The sequence below is a fragment of the Colobus angolensis genome, unplaced genomic scaffold (genome assembly GCF_000951035.1).
Source record: "Colobus angolensis palliatus isolate OR3802 unplaced genomic scaffold, Cang.pa_1.0 Scaffold277, whole genome shotgun sequence".
In the NCBI taxonomy this organism is placed as follows: domain Eukaryota; kingdom Metazoa; phylum Chordata; class Mammalia; order Primates; family Cercopithecidae; genus Colobus; species Colobus angolensis.
In genome coordinates this window covers 1,660,325-1,673,821 of record NW_012116010.1, presented here as the reverse complement: position 1 = coordinate 1,673,821, position 13,497 = coordinate 1,660,325, and the positions used below count along the sequence as shown (strand labels likewise).

The following is a 13,497-nucleotide window of genomic DNA, read 5'->3' as shown; positions in this document are numbered from 1 at the left end:
AGCTCTCATCTCCAACATAATTTTCTTTCTTTTTTTTCTTTTTGAGGCAGAGTTCTCGCTCTGTCACCCAGGCTGGAGTGCAGTGGCACCATCTTGGCTCACTGCAACCTCTGCCTCCCGAGTTCAAGCGATTCTCCTGCCTCAGCCTCCAGAGTAGCTGGGACTGCAGGTGTCTGCCACCATGCCCAGCTCATTTTTGCAGTTTAGTAGAGATGGGGTTTCACCATGATGGCCAGGCTGGTCTCGAACCCCTGAGCTCAAGCGATCCGCCCACCTTGGCCTCCCAAAGTGCTGGGATGCCAGGCGTGAGCCACTGCGCCCGGCCTCCAGTATGATTTTCTTACACTTGACCTTTACCATGGTCTCCGTGAATAGAATCCAGGCTGTGACATGGACAGCAAGCCCTAAATGCATTCCCAGAGCCAGGGATGTCAGAGAAACTCAAGGCCGCACAGACCATCTTGGCCGTGTCATCTGTTGGAGAAGGTTTGGGGCTGTAACGGGTTGGAATGAATTTTAAAGTCACCTTCACGAATGTTGCAGAGCTGTGTCAAACGCTGATGGGAAGTTATGCATTGTCACGCACGGGTTCTCCAAAAGCGACAGCTCTCCGAGGAACTGGCTTCTGTGTCCTCCCATTTCATTTTAAATTGTCCTCAGGGAGGTGGTGGGAGGCTGTGAGCCATGGGAGAAAAGCCATCTGTCTGCCTCACTTGGGTGCTGATAACACAATGCAACGCGTCTTCCAGCTTCCAAACCAGGATGATATATGTGTCGTTCCTCATCATGTACACATGGAAGGCAGGAAAAAGAAATCCATCGAAAGACCCAGTTTTACATCTTCTTCTTATGCTTTCAAATTCAGGCATGAAATGTCTTCACCTACAGAATTATTGTTGTTCTTTTTTAATGACAACCATTTCTATGGGAGCCTGCACGGCACAGATAAAGCCACCAGAGAGAAACATTCACGAAAAGGAAACGTCGTGTGTGGAAATCATAATGGAAGAAATCAATATGTGCGCTGCCTGCTCGGGGGAGACTTACCTTGTTAATTCGACATGAAGGCCGTGAGGCAGAAATGCATTCATAATTTAACCGTACTGTGTTTACAGATTTATGAAGATTACAGTAGTAAATGCAAATAGGCATTGGCGTGAATATCGAAAGGAGGATGTAAAATGTGATTAAACATTACAAACGGAGAAGACAAAGAAACAATAATCATGAAAGAAAGGAAGGAAGGAAGGAAAGAGAGAGAGAGAAGAAGGGAAGGGAAGGGAAAGGAAGGGAAGGGAAGGGAGAGAGGGAAGGAAGGAAGGAAGGAGGGAGGGAGTGAGGGAGGGAAGGAAGGAAAGAGAGAGAGAGAAGAAGGGAAGGGAAGGGAAGGAAAGGGAAGGGAGAGAGAGAAGGAAGGAAGGAAGGAGGGAGGGAGGGAGGGGGGGAGGAAAGAAAAGAAAAGGAAAAGAGAAGAAAAAGAAAAGAAAGAAACAGAAAGGAGAAATACAATGATATAGAATTAGGGAGATCCAACATAAGGTAACGCTGCCTGTCTCCAATAGGAGAGTCTGGATTTTAGCAGAAAATTGATAGCCTGCTCATTTAGAAATTTTGAAAGCAGATAAACAGATAAACAGAAAGGATTAAGAAAATTCCCAGTGGCTGTTGATCCTCCCAGAGCCTACTAACATAGCAGATACTCTTAAGGCTCAGTTAACAGCAAGGCCTGCTTGGGGCAGAGAGGCTGCCCCACCAAAGACGTCGTTGGTGAAGGACACAGATAAATCCATATGTGATCCAACTTGGATGACTCCAAGAATAAACATCCAACACTCTTTTCCCTCCCCTGCCTTCCATTACCTGTCAGTGTCTTTTTATTTTTTTTTGAGATGGAGTCTCCCTCTGTCGCCCAGGCTGGAGTGCAGTGGCACCATCTCACCTCACTGCAACCTCCAATTGCCAGATTCAAGTGATTCTCTTGCCTCAGCCTCCCGAGTAGCCCGCCACCACCCCCAGTTAATTTTTTTGTATTTTTTTTTCTCTGTGACAAATTTTAGTAAACTTTGCATCAGTACGGGGTATCTCTTATTGCATACTAGAATCCCAGGATTCAGGGGGGCGGTAAAGTGGCAGTGGCAAATTTGGGTATCTGGTCTCCCAAAAGTACTTGCCGCTCTACCCCTGACTCTGCAATGGCTGCCAGGAGGATCACTCCTCCACTGGAGCCTTCCCCCTCCATGGCCTTCCCGGTATGGGTAACACATCTCCTTAAAGAGGCTGGCTGCTGTGTGGACCAGTGGAGGCTCATTCAGTTCAATGCTGTAGAAACCAAGCTGGTAAGTGACAGCATCAGCGACTGCCTGGGTATCAGCAGCTGAGCCTGAGCGACAGCAGAAAATGTGGTCGTGAATAGGAGTCAGCTTGTCAGTCACTCGACTGGCGATGTAGGACCTTTCACAAATCTGTCCTGAGCTCACCCAGTGGTTGTTCTGGAGTCTGCCCCCAGAACCACACCCCCGTCAAATTGCACGGCCATAATCGTAGTCCCAGTGGAGACTTCTCTGCTTTCCCGGTCTGGGGTGAAGGCCTCCGGCCCCCAAGCCGGTGCCGGCCCGGCTTCCCGACTTTTGTATTTTTTAGTAGAGATGGAGTTTCACCATGTTGGCCAGGCTGGTCTCGAACTCCTGACCTCAAATGATCCGCCCGCCTCAGCTTCCCAAAGTGCTGGGATGACAGGTGTGAGCCACCGTGACCAGCCTTGTCAGTGTCTCTCTTTCCCTGAATTCACGTAGAAAAGCTCCAGAAAGCTTGGGTGATGAAATTCAAATTCATCAGCCTCTTGGAGATGTAAATTTGATGAAACAGAGGGAAATGTGGTGTATCTGGTGTACCTATCAAGTGCTGAAGCTCGGTCATCTGAAGTCTGCTCTTACCAGGCTAAAAGTCAGGTGTGGGAGAGTCTGTTAGTTCTTCACGATTCTTTTTGCTGTCTACCTGGTCTCTGGCTCACGCCCCGTGGGAGAAGCACGCCTCCTGTCCCCATGAACTTTGGGCTGCCATCTGATTTGCTTTTGCTTACAGAACCTCAGCCAGTGGTGTTGCGGTGAACTGAGGAACGGAGAGAGCAATTTGGAGTACAGGAGGATTTGTGCATTTTTAGGGACACACTGGCTCAGCAGATTTGCATTTGAAAAAGCTGAGCGTTGAACAAAGACAGAGCAAGTGTTTCATAAGTGGCCTTATAGACGCAAAAAAGCAGTTAATCATACAGCGACAGGTTACATATCTATAGCATCACATAACTCGTGGCCTGGCATAGCTGATGGCCTTGTAGCTGCATTGAAAGAAAAACAAGAACTGGCTAAATACAGACATTTGTCAAACATAATCACGCTTAAGCAGCCTGGGAAAAGAGTAACAGTAAAAGAATCTGCCTTTCTCTTTTTTCCTTCAACCTTGCTCTGTAAGGAGCTGAGGTGGGGGGTGATGTCTGGAGCCCATTCCTTTCTCCTTGTCTATTCGGACAATGTTACCTTATAACTGTCCTTGAAGTGAGCTGCTAGGCAGAGGAAAACTCGTTTTCTTTCTTTTTATTTTTTAAACCTTTGCCTTGCCACATTCTGGGCCTTAGCTTTGACTTCTGTTGGAGTGAATAAATGCAGTACTTATTATTGTTTTTTAAAGGTCTGCCTCGGTGGAGGCACAGCAGGGGTTGACATAGTGTGTTATGTCCATTCTCATGCTACTAATAAAGATATATCTGAGACTGGGTAATTTATTTTAAAAAAAAGAGGTTTAATGGACTCACAGTTCCACGTGGTTGGGGGGACCTCACAATCACGGCTGAAGGTAAAGGAGGAGCAGAGGCACGTCTTATGTGGCGGCGAGCAAGCGAGCTTACACAGGGGAACTCTCCGTGACGTCTCCCAGTTAAGGGGGCATTGATTGCACCAGTCTGGCTTTTAGCGGAAAACCAGCAGATCTCATGACACGTATTGACTATCACGAGAATAGCTTGGAGAAAACCAGCCCCCACGATTCAATTATGTCCCACCAGGTTCCTCCCATGGCATGTGGGGGTTATGGGAGCTACAGTCCTACCACGCGGTTGGATTTTTTCCTCTGCACGTCTGTATTCCAACATTAGAAACATGTGCCCAGGGTAACCACTGGTCCCAAAATGATGACAGCATGTGGCATAGATATCAATGCAACCCGAAGCATGTATTTCAGGTGAGCCTGGAGTAGCCCAGCCTGTATCTGCACCAACCTACCTGACTGATAGACTCACACATTCAAAAAATAAATCAGTATTTATTATGGTAGAGAACTGAGATTTAGGATTATTTGTTACCCAGCATAATTTCAGGTGTAGCTGACTCATACAGGTGGGAAAAGGCCCTTGGCACAAAACGTCTCTAAGAAAATATTTCCCAACAAATTGTTTGGATGTTTTCATAGTTTTTAAGTGTGCAGCAAGGGTAAAGAGTTAGGGAATTGTTTTGTATTTTTTTCTTCTTGTTTGTAAATGTATGTACGATGATGTGTATCCCACCTTGAAACTGCAAATGTATTTTATCTTGGTGTCTATAGGCGACTACATTTTAACATTCTGTTTCAAAAGGTATTTGCATGAGGGAGAAAAGGGTGTGTGTATATGTGCAAGATATTTCAAGACCCCCAATCATCTGGTACCGCTGCTCTCTTCAGAGGTAATTACTACCCTGAAGGGGAAGTGTTTTCTTCACATTCATCCTTGGGTGTTTTTTTTTTTTTTTATCTTTATGTTTGTACTTATCTGTAACACTATAATCTAAAATACATTTCACAAGGAATCTACAGAGATGGCAAACCATTCTTTTATATATTGACTTGGTGTCACAAGTAGTAATTCAAAATCCTTTTGCCTCTCCTGAAACGGTCGCTGTGATTGCAACACTTTCCAAATGCCTCTTTCATAAATTGTGTTTTTATCTGCTGAAAGAAAAAATAGACTAAATTTACCGTAACATCCATTTTCATGTGGCAAATTTGAGGCATTTATTTCTCCCGAACTGATGACGATTTTCTGACTCCAGATGAAGTTCTTTTCCCACACGATGTTTTTTTTTCCCCCCCTACGAAAGCCAAGCTTTCACTAATTTAAAACCAAACAAGGGGCTTGATTTAGCTGCTGACATAATCAAAGCTATGCACACAGCTTTCTGTTTGTTTTTCACTTTCTGGATATTTGGATGAAGAAATGAAATGTTTCCGAAATAAAGCCTGCGGGGTAAATTTGTAATTAAGCTCTGAAGAAACGCTTTTGTAAATCGGATTTAAATCTCCATGCCTGTAAAAAATCCAATTCGATCCACATTTGGAACCATTCGTGTTGTCAATGCCGAGGTCTCTGTTTCTGAGATTTCACTGTGAGAGACGAGAAACTTCACAACTGCAGCAGTATTGCTGCCAAGCAGGTGCGCGTTAAAGATAACAAAGTGGGCAGAGCGGGCATTGCCCGTGAAATGGATCCTCCTTTTCTGAACAGATCTCTGATTTGTTCATCTTTTCTCTGTCCCTCTTTTTGTTGTTGTTGTTGCCGTTGTTGTTTGAGACGGAGTTTCATCCTTGTTGCCCAAGCCGGAGTGCAGTGGCGTGATCTCAGCTCGCCGTAGCCTCTGCCTCCCGGGGTCGAGCGATTCTCCTGCCTCAGCCTCCCGAGTAGCTGGGATGACAGGCATGAGCCACCCTGCCCGGCTGCTTTTGTGTTTTTAGTAGACACGGGTTTCACCGTGTTGGCCAGGCTGGTCTCGATCTGCTGACCTCAGGAGCTCCACTTGTCTCAGCCTCCCAAAGTGCTGGGATTACAGGCATGAGCCACCGCGCCCGGCCTCCCCCTTTCTGAGTCTCTGCCACAAGGAGACTGCTTCTACCTGCCCTCCAGGGCTGACCGTTCCACAGTGATTGATTTAGAGAGACACATGCAAGCCAACCCTGTCCAATAATATGGGAGAGAACTTCTCCTGTGGGTACGGCTTTGGGGGGAAGTTTCCTCCCTGCTAAGAAGACTAAAAGATGGATTCTTTTTGTTCTCTCCACATCGTGGCATGTGGATACGTTGACTCTGAGGTTCTGGCTTACCCAGTCTGACTTCCTAACACAGGGATTCCTGGAGACGCTCAACTTTGGACATTCTCTGGTTTGGATATCGTTTGTCTGGCCTCACCTAGTCTCATGTGGACATCTGATCTCCAGTGTTGAAGGCAGGGCCTGGCGGGAGGTGTTTGGGCCATGGGGGTACATCCCTCAGGAATGGCGTGGTGCCATGAGTGGGTTCTTGTTTTATTTTTATTTTTTATTATGCTTCAACTACTGGGGTACAGGTGCAGAATGTGCAGGTTTGTTCCACAGGTATACACGTGCCATGGTGGTTGGCTGCACCCATCAACCCGTCATCTACATTAGGTATTTCTCCTAACGCTCTCCCTCCCCTAGCGCCCCAGCCCCTGACAGGCCCCGGTGTGTGATGTTCCCCTCCCTGTGTCCGTGTGATCTCATTGTTCAATTCCCACTGATGAGTGAGAACATGCAGTGTTTGGTTTTCTGTTCCTGTGTGAGTTTGCTGAGAAGGATGGTTTCCAGCTTCATCCATGTCTCTGCGAAGGACATGACCTCATCCTTTTTCACGGCTGCGTAGTATTCCGTGGTGTCTATGTGCCACACTTTCTTTATCCAGTCTCTCATTGATGGGCATTTCTTACCTTTAGTTCCCAGAAGAGCTGGCTTTTGAAAACAGCCTGGCACCTCAGCTGTGCCTCTTGTGCTGTGTGTTCTCTGTACATGCCAGCTGTCTGTCCCCTTCCACCAGGAGTGAAAGTTTCCTGAGGTTTTCATCAGAAGCAGATGTGGGCGTCATGCTTCCTGTGAGCCAAATAAACCTTTATTTTATTCATTCATTCATTCATTCATTCATTCGTTTATTGAGATGAAGTTTCGCTCTCGTTGCCCAGGCTGGAGTGCAATGGCATGATGTCAGCTCATGGCAACCTCCATCTCCTGGGTTCAAGCAATCCTCCTGCCTCAGCCTCCCGAGTAGCTGGGATGACAGCCACCCCGCACCACGCCCAGCTAATTTTTCTATTTTTAGTAGAGACAGGGTTTCACCACGTTGGCCAGGCTGGTCTTGAACTCCCGACCTCAGGCAATCTACCCGGGTCAGCCTCCCAAAGTGCTGGGATGACAGGTGTGAGCCACTGCTCCCAGCCTTCCTTTCTTTGTAAATTACCCAGTTTGAGGTACTTATTTATAGCCCTTCAAACAGACAGAGACAGGGAGGATAGGGTAGGGGGTTGTTTTAGACACACCTGGGACTCATTCAAGGTTCACAGTTGAGGAAGCAATGAGATTTGCAGAGGTGAAGCCGGCTGGGCAGAGACATTCATTTGAGAGTCATTGGTGGATCATGTTATGAGGGAAGACAAAATTGCTTCCAGCAGCACACGGCGAGGAAGGTCCGTGACTCACCTTAAGAAAATTAGGATGGTGGCTCACGCCTGTCATCCCAGCACTTTGGAAGCCTGCAGCGGGCGGATCGCAAGGTCAAGAGATAGAGACCATCCTGGCCAACATGGAGAAACCCCGTCTCTAGTAAAAATACAAAAATTAGCCGGACGAGGTGGTGCATGCCTGTACTCCCAGCTACGTGGGAGGCTGAGGCAGGAGAATCACCTGAAGCCAGGAGGCAGAGGTCGCCGTGAGCCTAGATCTGGTGATAGAGACTCTGTGTCAAAAAAAAAGAAGAAAAACCATCAAAAAATTAAAATTGATTTTTAAATTGGCAGCTATAAAACACGCAGTCCAAGCTTTGTTCCTGGCCTCATTCTTTTATTTCCCACTTTTTTTTTTTTTTCACTTCACAATTGGATCCCATAGTAACAAGCATTCTCTGAGTCTTTTCTGCCAGAAAGAATAAGGAAGGTAACTTCTGAACACAAATTAAAACCTCATATTGAGGAACTGCTTTTTAAATATGTAGTTTTATTGATTTATTTATATTTTGAAACAGAGTCGCACTCTGTCACCCAGGCTGGAGTGCAGTGACGCAACCTCAGCTCACTGCAACCTCCGCCTCCCAGTTTCAAGTGATTTTCCTGCCTCAGCCTCCCGAGTAGCTGGGATGACAGGCACCCACCACCATGCCCGGCTAATTTTTGTATTTTTGGTGGAGATGGGGTTTTGCCATGTTGGCCAGGCTGGTCTCGAACTGCTGACCTCAGGTGATCCACTCGCCTCGGCCTCCCACAGTGCTGGGATGACAGGTGTGAGCCACTGCTCCCAGCCTTCCTTTCTTTCTAAATTACCCAGTTTGAGGTACTTATTTATAGCCCTTCAAACAGACAGAGACAGGGAGGATAGGGTAGGGGGTTGTTTTAGACACACCTGGGACTCATTCAAGGTTCACAGTTGAGGAAGCAATGAGATTTGCAGAGGTGAAGCCGGCTGGGCAGAGACATTCATTTGAGAGTCATTGGTGGATCATGTTATGAGGGAAGACAAAATTGCTTCCAGCAGCACACGGCGAGGAAGGTCCGTGACTCACCTTAAGAAAATTAGGATGGTGGCTCACGCCTGTCATCCCAGCACTTTGGAAGCCTGCAGCGGGCGGATCGCAAGGTCAAGAGATAGAGACCATCCTGGCCAACATGGAGAAACCCCGTCTCTAGTAAAAATACAAAAATTAGCCGGACGAGGTGGTGCATGCCTGTACTCCCAGCTACGTGGGAGGCTGAGGCAGGAGAATTGCTTGAACCCGGGAGGCGGAGGTTGCAGTGAGCTGAGATTGCACCACTGCACTCCAGCCAGAGAGACAGAGTGAGACTCTGTCTCAAAAAAAAAAAAAAAAAAACTCCACACATTTTCTTGGGACAGTATTATTAAACATCCTTGAAGCGACTGGTTCTAGGCTGTTTTGTTCTGTGCTGACAATTGGAATTGCTAGAATTTGAAGATGTGCTGGGACAGTCCTTTCTGAACCCTTCAGAACAAATGAGGAAGAGAAATGCAGCGAGATGCAGAGAAATTAGCCAGGCGGTAATGGCCTGCCCAGGCCACATGCGGGCATGTGGCTTAGAGAGGCAGGTGTTATACAAGGGGCTGAACCCCAGAATGAGACTGCACCCCAGTCGTGGAGGGCTGATGGCACAGAGGGGGGTAGGGATTAGACGAGGTGCACGGCAAAGGTCCTCTTCCTGAAGCTCTCCATGAGACAGGGTCCCCCGGCTCCATGACCAGCAAGTGGGTTTTGGAAGTGGGGGAGAAGAGCCGTGATACATTAATTCATGGGGTTGTCCTCATCTCCTCCTTCCTACACTGCCTAGCCGACCGTCACTGGGTCACAAGGACATGCGGAAAAATAAAACTAAAAATAAAAACACAGATATTTGTATCTCAAGACGCTGTCTCACGAACATCGGAGCAGCGGGGACCGCCATGGAACAAATCTTTGATATCAAGTGTGCACACTCGACCTAAGAAAGAAGTCAGATTCCTTTCTTTGTGTTGTTGTTATTGGTTTTGTTTGCTTGTTTGTTTGTTTTTTGAGACAGAGTCTCGCTCTCTCGCCCAGGCTGGAGTGCAGCGGTGCGATCTCGGCTCACTGCAACCTCTGCCTCCCCACCTCACCCTCCCAAGTTGCTGGGATTGCAAACGCGCAGCCCCACATCCAGCTAATTTATTTTTATTTTTAGTACAGAGGGAATTTCACCATATTGGCCAGGATGGTTTCGAACTCCCGACCTCGGTGGTCTGCCCCCCCCCCCCCGCCTCCCAAAGTGCTGGGATTATAGGTGTGAGCCACCGTACCTGGCTAAGATTCTGTCCTTAGACGTGAGTCTGCCGACGCTCCCGGCTGAATAAAAACCTCTTCCTTCTTTCATCTGGTGTCTGAGGAGTGTTGTCTGTGGCTCATCCTGCTACAACAAGGTCCTATCCGTGCGTTCTGGGGTTCAGACCCTGGACATACCTTTTGCCCGGACAACTGTTCAATCCAGTAGTATTGTATCCAGTTCCCTCTGGAGGCCCCAGGGGAGGGTCCCTCCTGCCTCTCCCAGCTCCTGGGGGCTCCAGGCGTCCCTGGGCTTGTGGCCGCGTCGCTCCAGTCTCTGCCTCTGTCTCCACGTGGCCTCCTCCTCTGTGTCTGTGTCTCCTCTTCTGTCTTTTAGAAGGACACCTGTCAGGCATATATATATATATATATGAAGTTGTGATGAGCAAAAAATTTAATATTAGTTAATTTACTTCCAAACGTTTTTGTCCTATCTTAAGATGAGTATAGTAGTTTGTCCAAAAAAGAAGTATGTTACTCTGTTACTATATAAAAGCAAAGCAACAACTAGATTATAATCTATAATAACACATGGTTCGGGAACTAGCCTATTTTATAGATGTATTTTTATTTTCATCATTAGTTTTTTGTGTTTTTTTGTTTTATATCAAACAGGCAAAGTTACTAAATTTAGGAAGATACTGTACATATATTATAAGTCTATGCCTTAAATAGAAATATATAAATTAAAAAAAAAAAAAAAAGAAGGACACCTGTCATTGGGCTTAGGGTCCACCTTACTCCAGGATCATCTCATGTCAAGATCCTTCTCTTAATCACCTCTGCAAAGACCCTGTTTCCAAATAAGGTCTCATTGTCAGGTTCTGGGCTTTAGGATGTAGACAGACCTGTCTGAGGGCCAATGTTCAATGCAGTATAATTATATCCAGTTCTCCTCCGAGGCTGGAGAGGAGGATTCTCCCTGCCTTTCCCAGCTCCTGGAGGCTCCACAGATGTCCCTGGGACTGCGGCCGCATCACTGCCCTCTCTGCCTAAGTCTCCACCTGGCTTTCTCTGTGTCTCTGCCTCCTTTTCTGTCTCTTTGGTTTCTTTGTTTTATCCTTTGAGACAGAGTCTCTCTGTCACCAGGCTGGAGGGCAGTGGCACCATCTTGGCTCACTGCAACCTCCGCCTCCCGGCTTCAAGCAATTCTCCTGCCTCAGCCTCCCGAGTAGCTGTGACTACAGGTGCACGCCACCACGCCCGGCTCATTTTTGTATTTGTAGTACAGACGGGGTTTCACCGTGTTGGCCAAGCTGGTCTGCAGCTCCTGACCTCGTGATCCGCCCGTCTCGGCCTCCCAAAGTGCTGGGATTACAGGCGTGAGCCACCGCGCCCGGCCCCTTTTCTGCCTCTTAGAAGGACGCTGCTCATCCGATGCAGGGTTCACCTGAATCTAAGACGATTTCATCTCTAGCACTTTAACTAATGACAACTGCAAAGTTCTCGTTTCCAAATAAGGTCCTATTTGCAGGTACCAGGGCTTGGAACATGGACCTGTCTTTTTGGAAGCTGCCCCTTCCACGCCCCACAAAGGCTGTCATGCTCGTGGCTGACTCGAGTCCTCATTCTCCTCTGTCTCGAGTCTCCCTTGCTTCCATTTGCTCGCCTTCGTGTCTCTGTCGTTGGACCGCAGATGTCAAAGCATGCTCTTGGCATTGTCTCAGCACCTCATCCTTCCAGCAGAGACGCCGGCAGCTTCTCCCCGATGCTGCCTGAAATCCTCTTTGCAGAACAGACAGGGTGCAAAACGGAGCATCCTGCCCCTTAAGCAAAGGGCGCGTCTCCGCTTGTGCAGAGGGTGCACAAATAGTGTCCTTCTAGTCCTTCTACCATTCCCGTTTGCTTCCTTTGCCCTCTGCCTCCAGCCTCTTTCTGTGGGGCTGGATCTTCTCCCTGGATGAGCGTGCAAGAGAGAGTTGTGAGGTCGTGTGGACCCTAAAGACGCTGCCCTTGTACTTGGCTGCTGACCTTGGTGCCAGTAGAGATGCCCTCGCTGAGTCCTCCCCGGCAGCCTGGTCATTTGCCACAAGATGACGGATCATCTCCAGGCAGCATCATCCCCACAGCGACCCCTCAGCCTCCTCCCGTTGTCTGCTCCGTCTTTCTCCTTGGACTCAGTGGGGAATCATTTCTACATCGGCCTCGCCCAGCTGCAGTCGCCAGGAGCTGTTCCTCCCTGCCTGGTCCATCAACTCTCTTTGTGACCCTTCCTGGCTTGGGGGAAGAGAATTGGCTCCAGGCTGGATTCTGCCGCTGACAATGAACGTCCGGCGAGGACACTCAGACCTGGTGGCTGGCGCTTTCCTGCTGCATTTTTTAAAAACCGGTGACTGATTTGAACTGGCGTCTGCCAGCCGGGCCCAGGGAGGCCAAACATCCACACCAAGGTTTTGCAGTGAGAGAAAACAAGCTTTTGCAGTGAGAGAAAACAGGGCGTTTCTTTGCAGGGCTCCAAGCAAGGAGAATCAAGCAGTTCGTGCTTAAGCCCTGACTCCTCTGATGGCTTTCAATTTTATTTTATTTTATTTTATATTTATTTATTTATTTATTTTTTTTATTTATTTATTTTTGAGAGGGAGTCTTGCTCTGTCGCCCAGGCTGGAGTGCAGTGGCGTGATCTCAGCTCACTGCAAGCTCCGCCTCCCGGGTTCACGCCATTCTCCTGCCTCAGCCTCCCGAGTAGCTGGGATTACAGGCACCCCCCACCACGCCCGGCTAATTTTTGTATTTTTAGTAGAGACGGGGTTTCACCATGTTGCCCAGGCTGGTTTCGAACTCCTGACCTTGTGATCCACCTGCCTCGGCCTCCCAGAGCGTTGAGATGACAGGCGTGAGTCACCGCACCCAGCTGCTTTTAATTTTAATTTTAAAAATTAATATTAAAAATTCATGCTTTTAATTTTTAAAAAAGTATTCATTTCTTGTTTTAGAAATAGGGTCTCACTCTTGCCCAGGCTGGAGTGCAGTGGTGTAATCACGGCTCACTGCACCCTTGACCTCCCAGGCTCCAACCATTCTCCCATCGCTGCCTCCCAGGTAGCTGGGACTACAGGTGTGCATCACCAAGCCCGGCTAATTCTTTTATTTTCCTATAGAGATGGGGTCTCACTAGATTGCCCAGGCTGGCCTCAAACTCCCAACCTCAGGCAATCCTCCCGCCTCAGCCCTGCAAAGTGCTAGGATTACAGGTGTGAGCCACCACACCTGACCCCAAGCAGGGGTACATTTCAAGAAAGCAGAAGTTACAGGTAAAGTCCTAAATCACTACAAGAAGGTTATACCTTGGTTTTGGCCTAAAAGGGTGGGATATTTGGAAGCGGGGGATCCACGGGTCACAGGTGGATTCAGAGACTTTCTGATGTGAGGCTGGGCATGGTGGCTCACGCCTGTCATGTTGGGAGTCCAAGGCAAGCAGATTGCTTGAGGTCAGGAGTTTGGGAGCAACCTGGCCACATGGGAGGGAGGGAGGGAGAGAGAAAGAGAGAGAGAGAGGGAGCGAGAGGAAGGGAGGGAGGGAGGAAGGAAGGAAGGAAGGAGAGAGAGAGAAAAAGAAAGAAAGAAGAAAGAAAGAAAGAACGAGAAAGAAAGAAAGAACGAGAAAGAAAGAAAGAAAGAAAGAAAGAAAGAAA

The 13,497-nt window shown here is 48.0% G+C and overlaps 1 protein-coding gene across 1 annotated transcript in view; it reads right to left on the bottom strand.

Moving 5' to 3' along the window:
- LOC105516175 overlaps window positions 1-13,497 on the bottom strand; it is a 158,697-nt gene that overhangs the window by 75,516 nt on the left and 69,684 nt on the right. Inside the window, 2 exon segments of the mRNA XM_011948259.1 lie at window positions 2,221-2,474; window positions 2,477-2,624. Of these exon segments, the coding sequence (XP_011803649.1) occupies window positions 2,221-2,474; window positions 2,477-2,624 (402 nt within the window).